The sequence below is a fragment of the Hippopotamus amphibius genome, chromosome 4 (assembly GCF_030028045.1).
Source record: "Hippopotamus amphibius kiboko isolate mHipAmp2 chromosome 4, mHipAmp2.hap2, whole genome shotgun sequence".
Lineage (NCBI taxonomy): Eukaryota > Metazoa > Chordata > Mammalia > Artiodactyla > Hippopotamidae > Hippopotamus > Hippopotamus amphibius.
In genome coordinates this window covers 88,791,848-88,811,842 of record NC_080189.1, presented here as the reverse complement: position 1 = coordinate 88,811,842, position 19,995 = coordinate 88,791,848, and the positions used below count along the sequence as shown (strand labels likewise).

General features: G+C 37.1%; 2 protein-coding genes across 2 annotated transcripts in view; one reads left to right on the top strand and one right to left on the bottom strand.

Moving 5' to 3' along the window:
* The window catches only part of FBXL13 (F-box and leucine rich repeat protein 13), a 171,375-nt gene that overhangs the window by 83,244 nt on the left and 68,136 nt on the right, over positions 1–19,995 (bottom strand). Inside the window, exons 11-12 of the mRNA XM_057732585.1 lie at positions 8,274–8,326; positions 4,950–5,050 (exon numbers count right to left, since the gene is read on the bottom strand). Of these exons, the coding sequence (XP_057588568.1) occupies positions 4,950–5,050; positions 8,274–8,326 (154 nt within the window). The remainder of the gene's footprint in view (positions 1–4,949; positions 5,051–8,273; positions 8,327–19,995) is intronic.
* Positions 1–19,995, top strand: part of LRRC17 (leucine rich repeat containing 17) — a 32,250-nt gene that overhangs the window by 7,381 nt on the left and 4,874 nt on the right. The window contains exons 2-3 of the mRNA XM_057730669.1: positions 10,488–11,395; positions 19,344–19,499. Coding sequence (XP_057586652.1) covers positions 10,624–11,395; positions 19,344–19,499 — 928 coding nt within the window. The 5' untranslated portion in view covers positions 10,488–10,623. The remainder of the gene's footprint in view (positions 1–10,487; positions 11,396–19,343; positions 19,500–19,995) is intronic.

Sequence of the window (19,995 nt, the reverse complement as noted above, 5' to 3'; positions counted from 1 at the left end):
TATTTTTCCAGATAGAGTTTTTAAAGCTAATTTCCAGTCATCATAGGGTGAATCAAAATAAAAAGTAAAGAATAAGGAAATTGTGGAACAAATGGACCATCAATGAATGACAAAACTAGAGTTAGGACTATATAATCATTATAAATATGATTACAATATTGAATACAAACACCAGAAATCAATATTAAAAGGAAAGTTAAAGTATTAACAAAAATCACAATTAATACGTATTTACATATAGGTGAGTGGAAGTAGAGGAATGTCAAGTTCAAAGGAGAATTAGAGTGTACCAGATCTCTTGTCCTTCACAGGGAGAGCCAAAGTTAGTATTTCATCATGATTTTGATAATTAGAGAAATGCATGTTAAAGCATGTTTTTAAAAAACATACAAATAGCCACTAGTTAAAACACATGACAGACTATGCATATATCTTTGAAATGCATTCAGATTATAGAAATAACACTTTTTATAGCAAAAGGCAGAAAACTTGAGTACAGTGCAATAACATAAAAATCAAAAATATAAAGCAAGATGATAAAAATAAGACCATACACTCAGTTTTGACAAGAAATATTAGTCTTTTAAACTACCCTCTTAAGAAGGCAAAGAGATTGAAATTTTTAAAAATAGAAGTTAGCTATGTGCTGCATGTAAAAGATAAACCTAAAATAAAGCAACACAAAGGTTAAAAACATGGATATACATAAAGTTATTCCACAAAACCACAAGCAAAAGAAAACAAAGGTTACTCTATATATAGCAGATTAAAAAGAACTGAAGGCAAAGAAATATCAACCAGGATAAAAAATATAATTTTATAATTTTATGTGAAGAAATGCTGCAATCTATAATGAAACGTACTACTTATTAATCTTTATGTGTAAAATAACAAAAATAAATTAATAGAAGCTTTATTATAATAGGCAACTAATATTCACTATTATCTATGACATATCAAGAATTTATACATATATATGCATATATACATAGAAATTTTGTTCTCTGAAAGAAACTCTTGTTTTAAACATTCATGGATAATTTACTGAAATTGTTTATATAAATTAGTCCACCAAGAAATCTCAATAAATTTCAAAAAGTAGAGATAATTCTGTTCATATTTCTTGACCACAGCGTAAAAAACTAGAATTAAAAACATAAGCTTAATTAAAGAAACTTCAACCACTGGAAACCAAAAATTCTCTTCTAAATAACTGTTGGGTCAAAGAGGTAATCAAATGTACAACAAAAGGAGAACAATACTTATCAAATCTTTATTAGCTTTGCCTGAGTTCTTCTTTAGAAGTAATTTCATAGCTCTGTATTTTATTTTAAAAGGAAAGAAATCAATTGTCATACAGTTGAAAAGTTTAAGATACGTGTACATCATACCCAAGTCCAAAAGTAACCATTTAGAAAATATAATGAGAAATCAAAAAAAGGATATCATTCACAATGGCAATTAAAAAGACACCACAAAGACTAGCCATATGAATAAAACAAAATTTTGAGACATTTAAGAACATTTGAAAAAATTTTTTAGAAGTATACTGTGTTCCTGGGGGAGACTAAATACTGTAAAAATATGAATTAGTTCCTAACTTATTTTATCTTTAATTATTGACATACCAGTAAATATCTAACAACTGGCTCTTCAAAAACATGCATGCATATAAATGTATATATGTTTACTATAAATTTGTACATCTTACTATTTTACATATATAAAAGATGTACAGCACACAACTTACATATAATAACATACACAATACTGTTTATTGCTAATTTCGTATAGTCAATTAATTCTCACAATGCTTTCATTCATTGACTTTTGCCAAACTCATAAATATAGCTAGTAGTTTTGTCTTCTCCCATGTGCACTCAAAGGAAAAATAAAATTGGTCACTCTGCTGTATTTCTTTTTTTCACCAAAAAAATAAAGTTCAAAAATTTTATGAATGGCTATAATTCCAATATGAATATTTTTATTTACATTAATGGGTAAGACAGAAGTAAAACAACAAAGATGTATGTCCAGATTTCACTCATCCATCAATAATGTGACTTCAGCTCAATGTTGCAGCTATAGACATGACATACTTTTTTTCAGTATTTTTTAATGAAGTATAGTTGATTTACAATGGTGTGTTAATTTCTGCTGTACAGCAAAGTGATTCAGTTATACATATATATTCTTTTTTAATATTCTTTTCCATTATGGTTTATCATAGAATATTAAATATAGTTCTCTGCACTATAGAGTAGGACCTTGTTGTTTATCCATCCTATACATAAAAGCTTACATCTGTTAATCCCAACCTCCCACTCCATCCCTCCTCCAATCCCCTCCATCCCTCCTGCAACCCCCTCCTCCTTGGCAACCACAAGTCTCTTCTCTATGTCTGTGATTCTGTTTCTGTTTCATAGATAGGTTCATTTGTGTCATATTTTAGATTCCACATATAAGTGATATCATATGGTATTTGTCTTTCTAATTTACTTCACCTAGTCTGATAATCTCTAATTGCATCCATGTTGCTGCAAAGTAGCTTTATTTCATTGTTTTGTGTGGCTGAGTAGTGATCCATTGTATTATGTATCTTCTTTAACCATTCATCTGTCTATGGACATTTAGGTTGTTTCCATGTCTTAGCTATTGTGAATAGTGCTGCTGTGAACATAGGGGTGAATGTATCTTTTTGAATTGTAGTTTTGTCTGGATGTATGCCCAGGAGTGGGATTGCTGGATCATATGGTAATTCTATTTTCAGTTTTCTGAGGAACCTCCATGATGTTTTCCATAGTGACTGCACCAGGTTACATTCCCACCAACAGTGTAGGAGGGTTCCCTTTTCTCCACACCCTCTCCAGCATTTGTTATTTGTAGACTTTTTAATAATGGCCATTCTGACTAGTGTGAAGTGGTACTTCATTGTAGTTTTGGTTTGCATTTCTCTAATAATTAGCAATGTTGAACCTCTTTTCATGTGCCTATTGGCCATCTATATTTGTTCTTTGGAGAAACGTCTATTTAGGTCTTCTGCCCGTTTTTGGATTGGGTTGTTTGTTTTTTTGTTGTTGAGTTGTATGAGCCACTTATTTTGGAAACTAAGTCCTTGTCAGGCATGCCCTTTGCAAATTTTTTCTCCCATTTTATAGGTTGCAGATGTGACACACTTTTAATCTGCTATATTGTTTTCCTCAGTCTAAACAATCAACAGGAAAATAAATCAAGCCCTAATTTGTATTTTTTGCTATTTTTCATGGTGTAGAACACTCCCATTTTGGTTGATTCCAAGCTACCAATGAGAGGTCACTGAACATGGAGTTGGGAAGAGAGGCACAGTGCACACTGTTCTATAGTATTTTCACCATATGGATACAATGGACATAAATAACCTCCAGAACACAGATAATAGTAACATGTATAAAAACGTTAGAAGGTGATGAGTTTTTAGTATGTACTACCTATAGAAAAATTTTAGATATATAAAGAGGTATCACACAACACTTGAGGAAAGTTTTATTCAATAAATGATGCTGGAATAGTTGTTTAGTTATTAAACAACTCTTTATTATTATTATTATTGAAGTATAGTTAATTTATAATGTGTTAGTTTCTAGCATATAGCAAAGTGATTCAATTATACATACATATATACATATATAGGTATATATACAATATATATTCTTTTTCAAATTCTTTTCCATTATAGGTTATTACAAGATATCGAATACAGTTCCCTGTGCTATACAGTAGGTCCTTGTTGTTTATTTTATATATAGTAGTATGTATATGTAAATCCCAAACTCCTAATTTATCTCTCACCTTCCCCTGCCCTGCCCCGCTATCCCCAAGAGTTTAACAACTCTTGATGTGAAAAAAAAACATTCTTAACTCATGGACTGCACAAAAACAGGCTTTGGGCCACACAGGTCATAGTTTGCTGAACCTGTTAGATCATTGCTTCATTTATCTACCAAAATATATTCTAGGTTGATTATAAATTTAAATAAAAACAAATCATACAAGGAAAAAAACAAATGTATATCAAATGCCTGGAAGGAGGAAACCCCCTCTATTTTTAAAAGACTCCCAAGATATTTCAAAGGAAAGGTTTGATAGATTTGACTGAATAGAATATGGAAAGTCAATTAATGAGATAAACCAAATATGTTACCACTGTTTTTTTAGGCTTGCATATTTCCAGAAAACAGAGAGAAAAGATAAGGAAAATTACCACCTAGAATTTTCTGTTTAAGCTTCGCTAAATGCCTCACTGTTATTTTTCAAAGGACCTCAAAAAAAGTTACATTCTCAAAAACGGTCCATTCTTTCATAGTAGAGAAATCTTTTGAATCTCTCCTAATATGAGCATATACTCTTCCTGATTAGTCTTTCCTTGGTGAAAATAAAGAATAATTGAATGAGGTAAAATGTTGATAAAGTTGAGTATTCTGTCAACTCTTAGTGATGTCTTGTATTCTTCTTTCCCTTCTTCTCCAAAGAAGGGCTGGACAGATAACCAGAGCATGGCAACAGGGAACCTGGCACTGCAGTGCTCAGAGTCTAAGGAGGCAGGATATTGCGGTTCTGTGGTAGAGAAGTCCTAACACTGGACTGGAATTGATGGGCCAGGCTCCAAAGCCCAGGAACGAGGACCAGAAAGAGACAGGCAGAGCCTAACTCAACCTACTGGGCAAATTGCTACAAGAGTGACCCCAAAATACGGACCAAGGTAAAGGATCAGTTATTCAACCAGGATCTGCCAAGGAGACAGAGGTTAGGCACTAGCGTGGGGACTTGAAAGCAGTCCTGTTATCAGAATAGGGGTACCAAGGTGGTGGGGTGTTAGTAAAAGGATCACTGCCTTTGGGGAGTACTAGAGCAAGTCAGAGCCTAGAGCAGTGTAACGATTTTCAGGGTAATACAAATAACACAAGCATTACCTTGGCAGGAGTCGCATCGTCCTGTTGGTGATATTTGTGTTAGATAGATTGAGATACAGGACTCCAGGACAGCTCTCAGAGATGTATCTCATTGATTCATCCTGCGTAGAAACAGAGGGAAGAATCTTATCAGAGTCTAGCAGGCTTTGCTGTTTCCCCATTCTCTATCATCTCTCTCCTTGCACCAAAAAAACATATGCAAGACTTGATCTCTTCATATTCTTTGTTATTATTTATAAGTCAAATTAAGTAGAAGGTGATGCCTTTGCTTGACACTCCATTACTCCCTCCTTTTCCCTTTCTTTGGAAATAAAGTCCCATTCCATCACAATGATACTTCATTAAAATCTGAACCCTTGCCAGTTCAACACTGTGACAGGAAATTTGAGGTTGTGTCAAAGTATCAAACACTCCTGACCTGTTAGATACATGAAAATGATTTAAAATGGATCCATTTTTAAACTTACTAAAATCATTCTGAAAGACAGGAGTAGTAAACTCTTTCAACTGTACTTCATTAAAAAGTGAGTCCATATCTACACATGTATATTTATACAGAGAAGTATGTGCAATTAAGTTTCTGTGGTTCTGTTACTGAATATATTAAGACAGCTAAACAGATTTTCACCAAATTTATGGTAAGTTTGAGATGGCCTGAAGTAAAATATAGGCTGGGTACATGTTGGACATGAAATTCAGTGTAGGGGGTACTGTGGAGGAGAATCTCAAAGGTTCCAGCAACCCTCTCCCAGATAGCTGAAACCCAGGACAAGAGAACAGTGTGACTGCAACATGAGAAAGACAGGAAAACAAAGAGTGATTTCAAGCCTGAGCCCTAAGTTGACATTTACAAGACAGATGAATTGCAAGCTTTGATTGCAATGGTGCTGCTTCTTGTATGGGTAACTATTCATAAGATGTTCTAGAATGAGTAGCAGCGGGTTTGTATTTATTTAATGATGATTGATGAATCTCCCCAGGAACACTGAAGAGATCTGCTGGTTTTAAATATTTGTGGTACCTTGTCCTAGAAGAATAGGCCATTGCAGGAAGAAGTAAACTGGCACTAGGCTAGGAGATGAGGTTTGGGGAAGAATTCTGCATGGTCAGTATGTCTGCCCCCAGCACCACTAAGGATGGCAAAGCAGGACCATCAATGCTTAACATTCTAATGCTAGCTAATTCCTGGAATCATGAATATTAAAATAACAAAATCCTGTAGGCCAGAGCATCTTGCACACGGGATAAGAATTGATTTATTTAGGGGAAGCAAACCACACCTTAAAGAGAACACAAGGTTTTTTTTAAGTTGTGAAACTGTAGTTCTGCTGTAGGAAAGGTTCTATGTACCAATGACAGATGAGAACAAGTGCAGGACTTTCAGTAAGCACTGTACTCTTGCCACTGCATTCAAGATGCCAGAAATTTTTCTAGACACTCCAGCACCAAAATGTAGGATTTGGATATACTTGTATAGATAATGTATACTTTTTCCCAGCAGGAATGGAGAGAACTTTTTCCCAGCAGGAATGGATATAACAAACATAATGTGTGGCATTATAGTTTAATACAAAGAATCTATCTTCAAAAATGTTCATGGTGCCAATCAACTCTCAAAGTGATTGTGCACCTGGTGGAAGACTCTAGCAAAATGCAAATGAAATGGGACAAGGAGGAAGCTAGAAAACTGTTTCACACCCTAGAGAGGTAGCCCCACACAGATGAAAAATGTGGGAGCCAGCAAGAGGAAGACAAAGTAGGCTTTATATAGCATAGAATAATCTGATTTTCCCTTTGAGATGAGGAGGCAAACCATTCTCTGCATTTTCCTTTCTGGAGGAAATTCAAACAAACGTTGTTCTCAGTATTTAAAACAGCTCAAGTTTCAATCCCCAAGTGCTTGACCACATAAATGCAAAAACTGTTTCAGTGTCTACATTGCAGGATGGTCTATGAATTTGTCCACAATGCACTCAAATCTTTCTGGATGTAATATATTCATAAGGCAAACTTCTTAGAAAAGAAAGCTTTTTGAATGAATGTTACTCAACTCCTTAAATGTAAGCCTGTCTCTCAGTCTTTGTCTCAAAGGGAAAAACAATAGTAAAACGTAGCTGGATAAAATTATCAGCCCTGTGTATTATTAGACTAACACTGGAAAAGACTTTGATGTTCACAAATTCAACATAGATGGCATTGTTTTGACTTTCCTATTAGAAAGCCAAATTTAAAGAATGTGTTCTTTTATTCAAGTAAGAACTAAAGCTCCCTGAGGGCAAGAACTGAAACTTAATCCTTCTTAAATTCTCTAATATACTCTAATATCTCTAATATACTATATATATCTTTATATAGAGAGATAAATATATCTTTAACATAGTAGGTACTAAAAAATATCCACAGAAAGAATAAAATAGAGTAGAAATCTGAAAGTACTGTAATGATGAGGCTGGGTGGGTAGCAAGGAGGAGCCAACTCATGAATTCTTTTCACCTGTGCCATGGGGCGTGGACTTCATCTTGGGACCGGTGCTTAATGAGAGCATGAAGCAATCAGGCTTTTCATTCTGTTCCCTCCTATCTCCAAGCAAAGAGCACAGCCTGAGCAAAGGCAAAACAGCAAGAGAAGCTGGGTGCACACAGGAAAGAAAGCGTAGCCACTTGTGGCTGCTGAAACTTAATGTGCATGTAGCATTTATAGGAAGATGAGCCTGGGAAGGGAGGCAGAGACAGGACCACCGAGGGTCTCCACATACAGTAGTGTTAAAAAGCGTTGACTTTATCCAATAGTGTAGATGATAAGAGTGTGTACAAATGATGGAAAATGGTAGGGAAATGGTCAGATCTGCCTTTTAGAAGGAATACTCTGTGTCCACAGGGCGTAAGACAGATCGGAAGTAGAGCAAAGCCTGGAGACAGGGACCAGGAAGGAGTTGGCTAGAGTTACATGTTCATTTCCATCCTCTTTGGCACCACAGTTGGTAGCCATGAATCTGATAAATTGAGCCTATTGTCTCTGCTGGGGCCCAGTTTTTTGTCTTATACACACATGGCCTTAAACATAAATATAGTTCATTTTTGTGTAATTGTTGAATAGTTTCCACTTTCCAGAGACTCCAACCTTGGGCATATCTACACGATTAATGAGTATTATATAAGTTGGATAAAATTTCTTGCCAATGTTTAACATAGTTTGCTTTTCTCCATATTTAATCCTAAATGAGCACACAGGCATGTATTTTGGCAGAACCTCTGTGTATTAGTACTCCAGTGGAGCAAGTCTGAATCTATATAAACAACGGTAAAATAAGCTTCTTATACTCACCGTGAGTGTTGGACAGTCAGAGACATTCAGCTCTTGCAAGTTCCTACAGAGGCCTAAATCAAAGAAGTTACACATTATTAAACAACATATTACAAATGTTTTTCCATCCTACATTCAATGCTGTGTTTTCATTAGAAAACAAACAAAAACCCTGGCAAGTAACATGTTCTAAGTATATGGTTTCCTTTCCCAGAAAAACGACTTATTTTGGCTTTAAAATTAAAATATGTACACATGTTTATTATTGTTTGAGGATTAAAGAAGGAAGGGGGAAGAGAAAAAAACCAAATTTTGGGAAAAAACTGTATGTATTTAGAGCCTTTAGCTTTGAAGCACTTGAAGAAAACCAATCTGCATTTTTGTGGCATGACATTTTTGTTAATTTGGATGGGGGGGGTTGTTTCTTTTTAGCATTCTATTATGAAATTTTTCAAACATACAAAAAAGTTGAGAGAATTGAAGAATTGTACAATGAATATACCTATCATCCACATTCTACAATTTATACTTTATAATATTTGCTTTATCACATATCCACCTGTACATCCATCTCTCTATCCATCAATCCATCTTAGTTTTTTATGCATTTTAAAGTAAGTTGCAGACATCAGCACACTTCCCTCCCACACACAAATAATTAAGCATGAATATCATGAATAATTCAGCATGCAGTAATTAACAAAAATATTTATATTTTAGGTCGATTTATATACAGTTTACTATGAGTTACAGATTGAGATGTGGAGGGTCAGAAAGGCCAAGCGCCTGTTTAGTTCTGGAACCAGAGACACCTGCACAGCTTCTGATCTGGCAGAGGAAACAAGACGTGTACTAAGAGCTAGACAGCAAAGTGTTACACAGTCAGCTCTCTGGGTCTAGACTGACGGTAAATAAAACTCCAAATCTGAGACAGAAGAGAAGCAGTGAGGGGAGTGGCATGCTTGGGGCAAAGAAGGGGGAAGGCATTCTAGATGGAGGAGACCCGTACAAGCAGGAAAACTCCAGGCAAGGGGGTGACCCTGGCATCCACACTGCTACAATGAGTAGGAAACACATCTGCTGCTCATGACCACAGAGCCTCACGATAATAACAACAGAAATGTTATTAATTATAAATCCATTTTGCACGTGTCTTCCTCTGCCAAGAATTGACAATGCCTTAAGTAATAAGTGCAAATCGAAACCAATTTCAGAATTTTAAAAATTAAAAGCAGTTCTTAAAAATGTGCAGCTCTTGGAAGTCATCAGTAATAATTAAGGGAGAAGTAGATTCCAAAAAATATAACTAAATTTATGAGATTGTTAATATTTTTATAGAGTAGTTACTTGAATTCATGCAATTTAACAACTATTTATCAAGAACCTGCTATGTGCTACAAATTCTACAGGTGCTGGAAATACAGCAGTGAACAAAACAGAGAAAAGTTCTTGCTCTACTAAGTTTATATCCTAGCTGGGGGAGAAGGACAATAAACAAAAGATGCAAAATATCTATTTTGACAGATGGTGATCCGTGCTCTGGAGAGAAATAAAACAAGAAACAGAGTAGAGAGCAGCCAGCAGTTGGGAAGGGGTGCTACTTTAAATAGAGCAGTTTGCTGAGAAGGTGATATTTGAGCCAAGATGTGCAGGAGATGACAAGGACAGTTGCAATTTACCCTGAGCAATTCTGGAGCCCACATTCAACATGATTGGTGATTGGGAGACAATAAAGGAAAGAAAAAAAAATAATCTCAGGAGAACATTCATTGGAGCCCCACTCTTACTTGCACATCTCAAAGCTGTAAGGATATTCCCTTTAATTTCTTGAATCCAGTTTTCCATTTTCATAATGCTAAGTCCTAACAGTGTGGACTGTTTCCCCTGGATCAGGCTCTGTGACGTGTCTGATGCGCATGAGCCTGTTTCATCTTCCAACAGCACTAGAGAGATCCTCAGTCCCGCTTTACAGATGCTGGAGATGAGGTTAAATAATTAGCCTGAGGTCACACAGTTAAGCAAGTAGAAGAGCCTTGATTCACACTCAGGGCCCAAACATTTAGCCATCAAACCAGGCAAGTAGGAGGGTGTGAAGCCATCTACACCACTCTTCAGCATGCGCCTTTATTAACTGGAATGCTTTTGCTTAAAAATAAAAATAACTTGAAAACTTGCTATTATTCGTCAATTGCAGTGCTCACAATGGTCTCAATATTTTTTCCTCCTGCAATCTAGGGTCTCCACCGTACCTCAGCTGGGTCTCATTGTTCCTGAACTGCATTAGTTAAGATTACCCAAACTTGGATTTCAAAGGAATACTTTCATTGTGCCATCTGTCACACCAAGTAATTGGGGCCAGCTGGATTTCAGGATGCGTGTGGTTACCATTGTAATCCTGCTCTTCTTTTGTAAAGCTGCTGAGCTCCGCAAGCCAAGCCCTGGGGGTGTGAGAAACCGAGTGAATCATGGCCGGGCTGGTGGGAGCCGCAAAAGCTCCACCCCGGTCAAACGCTACGCACCAGGCCTCCCCTGTGAAGTGTACACATATCTTCACGAGAAATACTTAGATTGTCAAGAAAGAAAACTAGTTTACGTGCTGCCTGGCTGGCCTCAGGATTTGCTGCACATGCTATTAGCAAGAAACAAAATCCGCATACTGAAGAACAGCATGTTTTCCAAGTTTAAAAAGCTGAAAAGCTTGGATCTGCAACAGAATGAGATCTCTAAAATTGAGAGTGAGGCTTTCTTCGGTTTAAATAAACTTACCACTCTCTTACTGCAGCACAACCAGATCAAAGTCTTGACAGAGGAAGTGTTCATTTACACACCTCTCCTGAGCTACCTGCGTCTTTATGACAACCCCTGGCATTGTACTTGTGAGATGGAAACACTTATTTCAATGTTGCAGATTCCAAGGAACCGGAATTTGGGGAACTACGCCAAGTGTGAAAGCCCACAAGGACTAAAAAATAAAAAACTAAGGCAGATAAAATCTGAAGAGTTATGTAATGAAGAAGAAAAGGAACAATTGGACCCGAAACCCCAAGTGTCAGGGAAACCCCCAGTAATCAAGCCCGAGGTGGACTCTTCTCTTTGTCACAACTACGTGTTCCCCATACAAACACTGGACTGCAAAAGAAAAGGTTTGTAAGTTTCTTAAGTTTCTTCCTTTTTTCATTTTCATGGATGATTAAAAATGCTTTTTGAATCTTAGGAATCCCTGCATCCCACCATGACTTAGAATTTTTGGTGCATTTCCACCAGAAATCTTTCCCCAGTGGCAATGTAATTTACTCCAGGCTCAAGGTGGTTAGTGATTTGGGGAACATTAGAGGAGGGAGGAGGGATGCTCAGGAGGAGCAGCCACTTAGGTCCTACCCTTCTTTGCTCATCGCAAGTTTTGGCTGTGAGAAATTTCTTTAATCTTAAATCCAATGTAATTTAACTTCTGTAGGTAAACCAGTGGGTATGAAATCAAGTCCAAATGCTGTCTACATAACCTAACTTACAGCAATTAAATTCAAAACATGGTATGCATCTGTGGGGAAATGATCACCTAAGGAAAACCATGTGTAGAGCAAGACAGGTGAGAACACCATGAGAGGGCAGCCAAGTGGGCTGTAGTGATGCTATGTTCTTATAATTTTGTCTCAAGGTTTTTAAAAACACTTGCTAACATCCCATATCTTAATTGTTCCCAAATTAATCCAAAATAAAACATAAAAATATTGGAAAAAAAAGAACTAAGCTGAAAGTATTAATCCAAGAACTATGAGACTAAGAAAATCTTTCTAGAATATTACCAGCTTCCTGCAAATCATTACTGGCTTTCACAACCCACACAATCTTGGGCAGGATTTGTGTATACAGGACAAATCCATGAAATAAGAAAACAGATGGGAGATTTTAGTAAGGCTCTTGACATGTTAGTGAAGACATTCTCAAAGTATGTTCCGGGCACTGCTCGTCTACCCTAGCACAACAAGCCATTTGAGTGTTTCATTTCTGGCATGGGTTAATACCTTATTGTAATATTAAATTAAAGCCAGATATTATCGAATTAGGGTCATATAGAACATGGTATCATTCCTTCCAACTATTTTAGGAGGTTTTCTTTAAGAACAGAAAGGAAAGGTTAAGAGCAACATAGAGACTCTGGCTTCTCTCAGGGAAACCATAGGCAGGAATCTGTTGACACTGAGGAAGCAAGAGTAAATGTGTTCATTTATCAGTGAAGTCATGCTCAAGACTTGCCCACCTCTCTCTGACTGTGGAAGGTGGCACCTGGTTAGATCACACCACGACCATATGACACCAAATGGTCTACTTACTATGACAGTCTGTGAATTAAATATCATTTGATGCTAGAGTAGAGCAATTACAGCATCATAACCTGGGAGATGCTGTTATGGGATGCTCTGAGTTTGAAAGTACTCATTAACTGAGAACCTACTATGCTCCAGATATTCCACACACATGTTGTCCACAGCTGCCAGCAAGGTAGTATTGATAGCATCCCCATCAACAGTTGAGGAAATGAGGCTAAGGGAGGTTCAGTCACTTGCTCAAGGTCTCACAGGTAAGCAGCAAAGCTAAGCTTTGAAACTTGGTCCACCTGGGCCTGCTGGCATCCAGAATTAATCTAACCATGTTCAAACAAGCAGTGGGAACAAGGGAAGCATTAAAGAATTCCAGAAAAGTCAGCACGTGAAGTTTCTCTATAGCCAGGTTGGGTGGAATTTCCCTAACACCTTAACAGTGAGTACTTGGTGCTTCATGCCAAAGAGAATGTTTTACTAGGATTTCCTTTTTGATGCTTAAAAACCTGAATTATATATTTCAAAAACTATTACAAAGCTACATTCCTAGACTTGAGTTAGAAAAACTACTTGATATTGCTGAGGTTCTATCCTCAGGCTAAAATTAATTTGCATTTGTTGCATCAGGTGATAAAGAGAAAATAGGTAGAGTTAGCTCTGAGAAAAATGCTATCAACACTAAATTGAGGAAGATTTCTATAGCTAGACCATACTGTAATTTAAGAAAAGGTAACATAGTAGGAAATAGCTTTCTTTTTTACCGCTTTCTACTCTTGGGCCATTCCCTCTCCAGTGAGCCTATTTTTTGCCTTTGTCTTTTTACTATGATATTTTTGTCTCTTTTTCTCTTGTCAAAAATCAACTTATGAAAATACAAATACATTTTTTATTGCTTTTCTTCCTCAAGTTAGTGTTGTCTAGACACAACCTTCCAGATATGCCCCATAAATTCATTCCCCTTGCTTTAAAAACATTGTTTACTGGAAAACAGTATAAATCAAGTTTCATGACATGCAGTTAGTACACATCGTATAGCATCATACACTACAGGACAACTCAAGTTTCTCCACTTGTTAATGACAATGTAAATCAGAGCCTATACTTTTTAGATTATAAAATGAAGGGTGGTTTTGTCTTTTAATATCATCAATATGTCGCTCTCACTATGGTTGATATCAATCTATTGAGTCAGCTGATAATTTACTTTTCGTTTTTTGATATATTGTTGATTCCCATAAGTTTAAAGTAATGGGTCTTGTATATTAAATTCCCTTTGGTATGCCTGGCACAGGGCCATGTTCTTTAGATTGATGATAATAATTGAGCTGCTTTCTTTGCTCTTACAAAGCACTGACTTAAGCAACTTTTAAAAACAAAAATACATGGAAGTTAAAAACCATGGCTAGAATTCAAGTATGATAATCTGAATTTTATCCAGTGTAGTTTTCCTTATCCCACAATATAAATGCCAAATACTAAGAATAAATGTTCAGCAATGTTCATCTCTAACTCCCTGCCAGAGTGTAGTCATACTTTTGATTGTGCTCACATGTTGGACACTGTGTAGGATCTAAAGAAGCCTAAAACATGCCATCAGGAGTGGAACTAGCAGTGGTATTAATGAGAGCTGCCATCTAAATGCTCTGTGTGCCTAAGACACAGCAGTTTCATGCACTGTCATTTGCTTCTCACAACCTTAAGAGAAGTACTAGTATTATCTTCATTTTATGAAGGAAGAAGCTGAGGAGTAGAGAAGTAAAGTTGCCCTTCTAAGGTCACATAGGCGATCCCGAAGCAGTTCCCAAGCCGTGGCCACCACGGCAGTGTCCTCTCTTCCTTCAACATTATGGTTGTGCCTATTAGCCAAGAAGAATTTATAAAAGCCTTCTGGGTGCTTCCTCCCAGTATTGAACCCTCCTCTTGGGCTCTGTACAATACATCATGTACATGATCACACACAAGGAACCCCAATACAGATTCCCCTAACTCGGGGGTTGTGCCTTTCCCAGTTAACAGATGATGAGTCAGACGGTGTGCCAAGGGTACTTAATGCATGACTGTCTGACCACATAGACCTCCAAGATCACTATTTTGCCTGAAATATCTGACAGCAAGAAAAAGATATAATAGCTTCATTCACTGAGAGACAGGCACTTTGCCAATAAAACTTAGTCTTTCAAAGAGAATAAATGTGAGATTAGTTGAAAGGCATGTTTATGCCATAGTGAGATGGATGGATTTGCCAAAAATACATGAAAGTAAGGTTTAAAATTGCTTTTTAGCTTCACATTTACCAGAATAATTTACCATTTTTAAGGACTTATTTTACTTCTAAGATTAGGGCTGGGGAGAATTATGACCATAAATTGCTCCCAGCTGCCTCTGAAGTTAATTTCACCATTAGTTTGAACAATAATTAAGCATCTTTTATTTGAAATACACAGGGCCATTTATATCTCCTTACCTACCACTCCCAAGGCTTCAGAGTAGTTCTGACATTGCTGACAATCAAGATAGCCTACTAAATGGGAAATTACATGGAAAAAATTTCCCAGTTTCCTCCTCAAAACAAAGGGAGATCAACTCAATGATGGGTGATGCCTTAGAGGGCCTGGACAGGGAGGGTGGGGGGGAGTCACGGGAGGGAGGGGATATGGGGATATGTGTGTAAACACAGCTGATTCACTTTGGTGTACCTCATAAGCTAGTACAAGAGTGTAAAGCAATTATATTCCAATAAAGAGCTTAAAAAAAAAATCAGCAAGGTTTGGTTGGGGGAGAGGCAATGCTTTCAAGGGTGATAAGTAAATATATTTGTTGATGGTTTACCAAAAATCTCAGATAGCAGCAAATAACTGTGTAGTGCCTGGTCTAGAAATGGGGGCATTGACCAAGTTTGACTTCTGGTCTGGGGAAATTTGTATTTATATAATCTTTATCAAAGACAAACTTACTTCACATCAATATTTGCAATTCTTATTCAAGTTTAAGTTTAAAAACTAAAGAGCTGTTTTTACTCATCAATACAGCAAATAAGATTTTTCCATGTTTTTCTAAGCCTACTGTAAGTAAAGGCTTTGGTTTGAATTTCCTGGTATTACTTGTGGATCCTATTTTTACCCAAGGCTGCTGGTAACAATGCCAAAGTTGGTTCTGCAATCATATTCCTCTTCCACAGGTCTGCCACATTGCTTAAGCTGGGTTTCAGGGTATTCTCATAAACATTTTCTTCTACCCATTTATTTGTGGTTAGCCCACTTTAGCTTGTCCTATAGTGGTTGCTTGGGAGGGCTCTGTCATTCACCCTCATGTACAGCCCAGCAGATGTGGGTTCAGCAAGCAAGTCCTGATAAGTAGGCTGTTTTCTAGAACCTAGGAGATACTAACTCTGGTGGCAAGGAAGACCTACAGCCCTTAATGGCTTTGTAGGGCCTTGGTGAGGACTTGGGATTTTATTCATAGTGAGATGGGAAACAAAGGATTCTGCCATCTGGTAAAATGACAGGATCTGACTTATGTTTTAACATGGTCACATGGGCTTAGGACAGTATTGGAATAATCCAGACAAGAGGTGAAGGTAGCTTGGACCAATGTGGTAGCAGTGAAGAAAGAGAGGATAGGTGGGATCCTGGGTATTTTGAAATAAAACTCTATTCCTCTTTCAAAAATCTTCTAAGAAAGTGCCACAACCATTCTCAATAATTATTCCAAATGCTAAATGTCAAGAAATTATTTCTTCTGCCTGCCCTCAAGTGTCTCTGTGGTTTTCAGTTTTTCCTAGGATCTCCAGCTTCTTGTTTACATGTAGTGCCCAGGAAAGAATATAGCTCCCCAGACAGGGTCTTGCTGCTCCTAAAGGGAGGATTACCTCAGCATTGCAACATTATAATAAGTTCAAGTCTTAAAATCTTTCACCTTTCTATATCTTGGCAGACACAACTCTAGGTCAAACAAAACAATGTCTTATCAGAGGATGGAAATAAACTCAATCCAAATTTTCAAAGCACTTTTATTACAAGAGGGCTCAATATTCCTGAATCATTGAACTCAACACATTTAATGAGCTCGTTATTTCCCATGTGTTAATTAGATAACTTGTTGCTGCCTAACAAACTACCCCCAAAATTTAGTGGCTTAAAACAACACACTTTATTATCTCACAATTTCTATGGGTCAGGAAACCAGACATGGGTGAGCTGAGTTCTCTGCTTCAGGGTCTGTCACGAGGCTGCAATAAGGTATTGACTAGGGTTCAGGGCTGTGGTCTCACCTGAAGCCTCAACTGGAAAAGTATTCTCTTCCAAGCTCATATGACTGTTGGCAGGATTCAGTTCCTCAAGGACTGTTGGACTGAGGGCGTGAGTTCCTTGCTGGCTGTTGGCCAGAGGCCATCCTTAATTACTTGCCGTGTGAGCCTCTCCAACATGGCAACTTGCTTCATCAAAGCCAGCAAAAGAGAGGCTAACCAGACATGTCACAATTTCTTATAATTATGGAAGTGACCTCCTATCATATTTGCTGCATCCTATATTAGAAGCAAGTCACTAGGTTCAGCCCATACTTAAAGGGAAGAGTTTATATGAGGGCGTGAATATCAGTAGAGGAGATTGTTGGGTGCCAGTTTAGAAGCTGGCTGCCACATACCACCTATTTATTTATGATATATTAGGCACTGTTCTAAACTTCCCTCAGGAAGCTTCCATGGCAAGGAGGGTGCAAAAATGAAAAAAATCACTGTGCCTGATGTTGATAACTACCATTGAGAAAAAGCAGGAAATGGTATTATTATTGCTGTTGTTGCCTACTTGAAAGCAGGAAGATGTCATTTTAAATACAGATTCAGAAAAGTCTTATGGCCGTCCCAATACATTGACCCCACCCCAGTTCCTCCCTAACCCCCAATTAACCCTGCGTGCCACACTGGAGGATTCCTAGGCAGATGAGATGGAACAGCATAAGCAAAGCAGAAAGGTACCATGAATAGGCAACAGAGCATAGTGGTTAGAAGCACAGTTTTGGGGGCTTAGCATGTCTGTGTTTAAATCCTAGGAGTGTGACTATGGGCAAGTTGTACCTCAGTTTCGTCATCTTTAAAATGGGGATAATGTGCTTAGCTCATAGGATTCTTGTCACATAATACTTATTGGGTGAATTTGGTGTACCCCCAAAAAATAAAAAAATAAAAAGAAACATAGTATAAGCGAAATCTTAAAAATAAATAAATAAAAACTAAAAAAAAAAAATACTTATTGGGGCACCTAGAAAAAGTTCTTGTACATAGATGCTAAGATACCAAGATCCCATCAAGAAGAAAAAGTAAATTTAATAGTAATAAGGATATCAAAGAAGGAACTACCAATACCATCCCATTAACCATGGGTTCTCAGCTGTTAAAAGAAGGGGGAAAATAAAACTGTCTTTATGAAAGTAGACATACAATGAGTTAAGAAATCATATGTACTAGAAAGGTTTTTTTAAAATATTTGGAAGAAATTATCATTAATTCAGTTATTCTGTAGCAAAAAGGGAATTATAAATAAATGGATACCACCTTTCATAAACTTACTTTACTGTACCTAGTTCAAGGAATTTCTACTTTTTCAGAAAGGCTTTGGGTCATGCTATTTCTCAGGTGTGAACTAATCTGAACATTTTATTTGTTGCTTCTAATTTTCTTTTGTCGGAACAGATTTGTTTCTCTTCACAGGCTTCACTTGCCCCACTTAAAAGTGAATAAAACCTCTTCAGAATATTTTGCTAAACATTAAAAGAAAGGGCAAGTATTATGCTAAAATATAAAATAAACACTATAGTTTTTTTAAAGCATGATTTAAAGACAAATATAAATACTGAGATAAATTAGGTGAACCTTGATTTCCTATTAAACTGAAAAATAACTGGGCTTCTCTTCCAGAGGCTTTTCTAGTAGTAGTAGTAGTAGTAGTAGTAGTAGTAGTAGTAGTAGTAGTAGTCGTAGTAGTAATAGTAATAGTAGTAGTGTTATTATTGTTTTTCCTGAGGAGTCCAGTTATTGCAGTACCTCGGGAAACATCAGGGAGGAGTGGTGAAGTATAAATTAAGTCACAAGGATTCAGGGACTAAGTGGGTGATGAGGAAGCAGAAAGAGCAAATGAGGACTATTCTTTCTGGAATTTTAGCATCCAAGGAAAGGAGACATATAATAACAGCTTGAGGGTCATCAAGGTCAAGGGCTGTTTGTTTCTTTGTTAGGACGGCGAGATCTGAGCTTATTTGTTGATAGAAGGAGACTGAGGAGAGGGATAAAATGAAGATGCAGCAAAGGCAATAATTAATAGTGAAAGCTCTTAGAGGAGCGGGAAGGAAATCGGAGGGGACTCACTTAGAGCAGTTTGATTTGTAGGTTTCATTTTGTTTCAGCTCTCTGGTCTTAAAAGCTTCCCAGATGATTCTCATAGATGGCCAGGCTTGAACCCCACCACCCCGCCTGATCCGGAGCCAGCTAAGCTGCACTGCCTGCTGTCCTCTGCTTGATTTCTTGCTACCTCTAGGAAATTTCTCAGGACAGTTCAGCAAGGAATGATATCTGCTCCTTTAAGTGTGATGCACTTGGTTCGCTGGGCTTTGGTGGAATTTAGCATAGTCTAAGCCTTGCTCATAGTAATGTTCTTTGGTGTTAGACAGGGTATCCTTTTCCCCTTCCAGAGCTGACTTCAGTCACACAGGGATGAGTGATAGAGCAAATAGACGCACGAGGAGAGCTTGATAACCTGAATATTATTATTTTTTCCAGAGCTGAAGAAAGTTCCAAATAACATCCCTCCAGATATTGTTAAACTTGACCTGTCACACAATAAAATCAACCAACTTCGACCCAAGGAGTTTGAAGATGTTCATGAGCTCAAGAAATTAAACCTCAGCAGCAACGGCATTGAATTCATAGATCCTGGTAAGTTCCACAGAAGAGCCCTTTAAACAGGTGACAGGTGTGCTCTGTCTTTTCTTTTTACTATGCCGACATTTACAGTAAATACAATATAGTTTTTAAAAAACTAGCAGGAAGTTTGAATTTACATTAAACATAATGCTTATAGTAGAACTTGCTTGGCACTCAGAGAAATACTTGCCCAACTGTTGCTTTATGAAGTATGTAATAGTATATATTACTAAGCAACAGTTATTTAGTTGGACCAAATTAAAAAAGTGTTCTGTAGAATATATTTTAAAAATAAGAGTATGTGGCTAGTGGTCAATAATATGCTAAACATGTCATGATTTTTAAAGGGAAATTTCAGATTTGGCATTTTCTTTGCTATTAAGTCCCAACTTGTTTAAAGTAAGACTTTAACTTGTTTCAAATAAATTTGAAACAATCTGCTAAGCAGAATAAATTAAGCTCATAAAATTAAGATCAAGTGTGCTCATAAATTAAGATAAAATGTGCT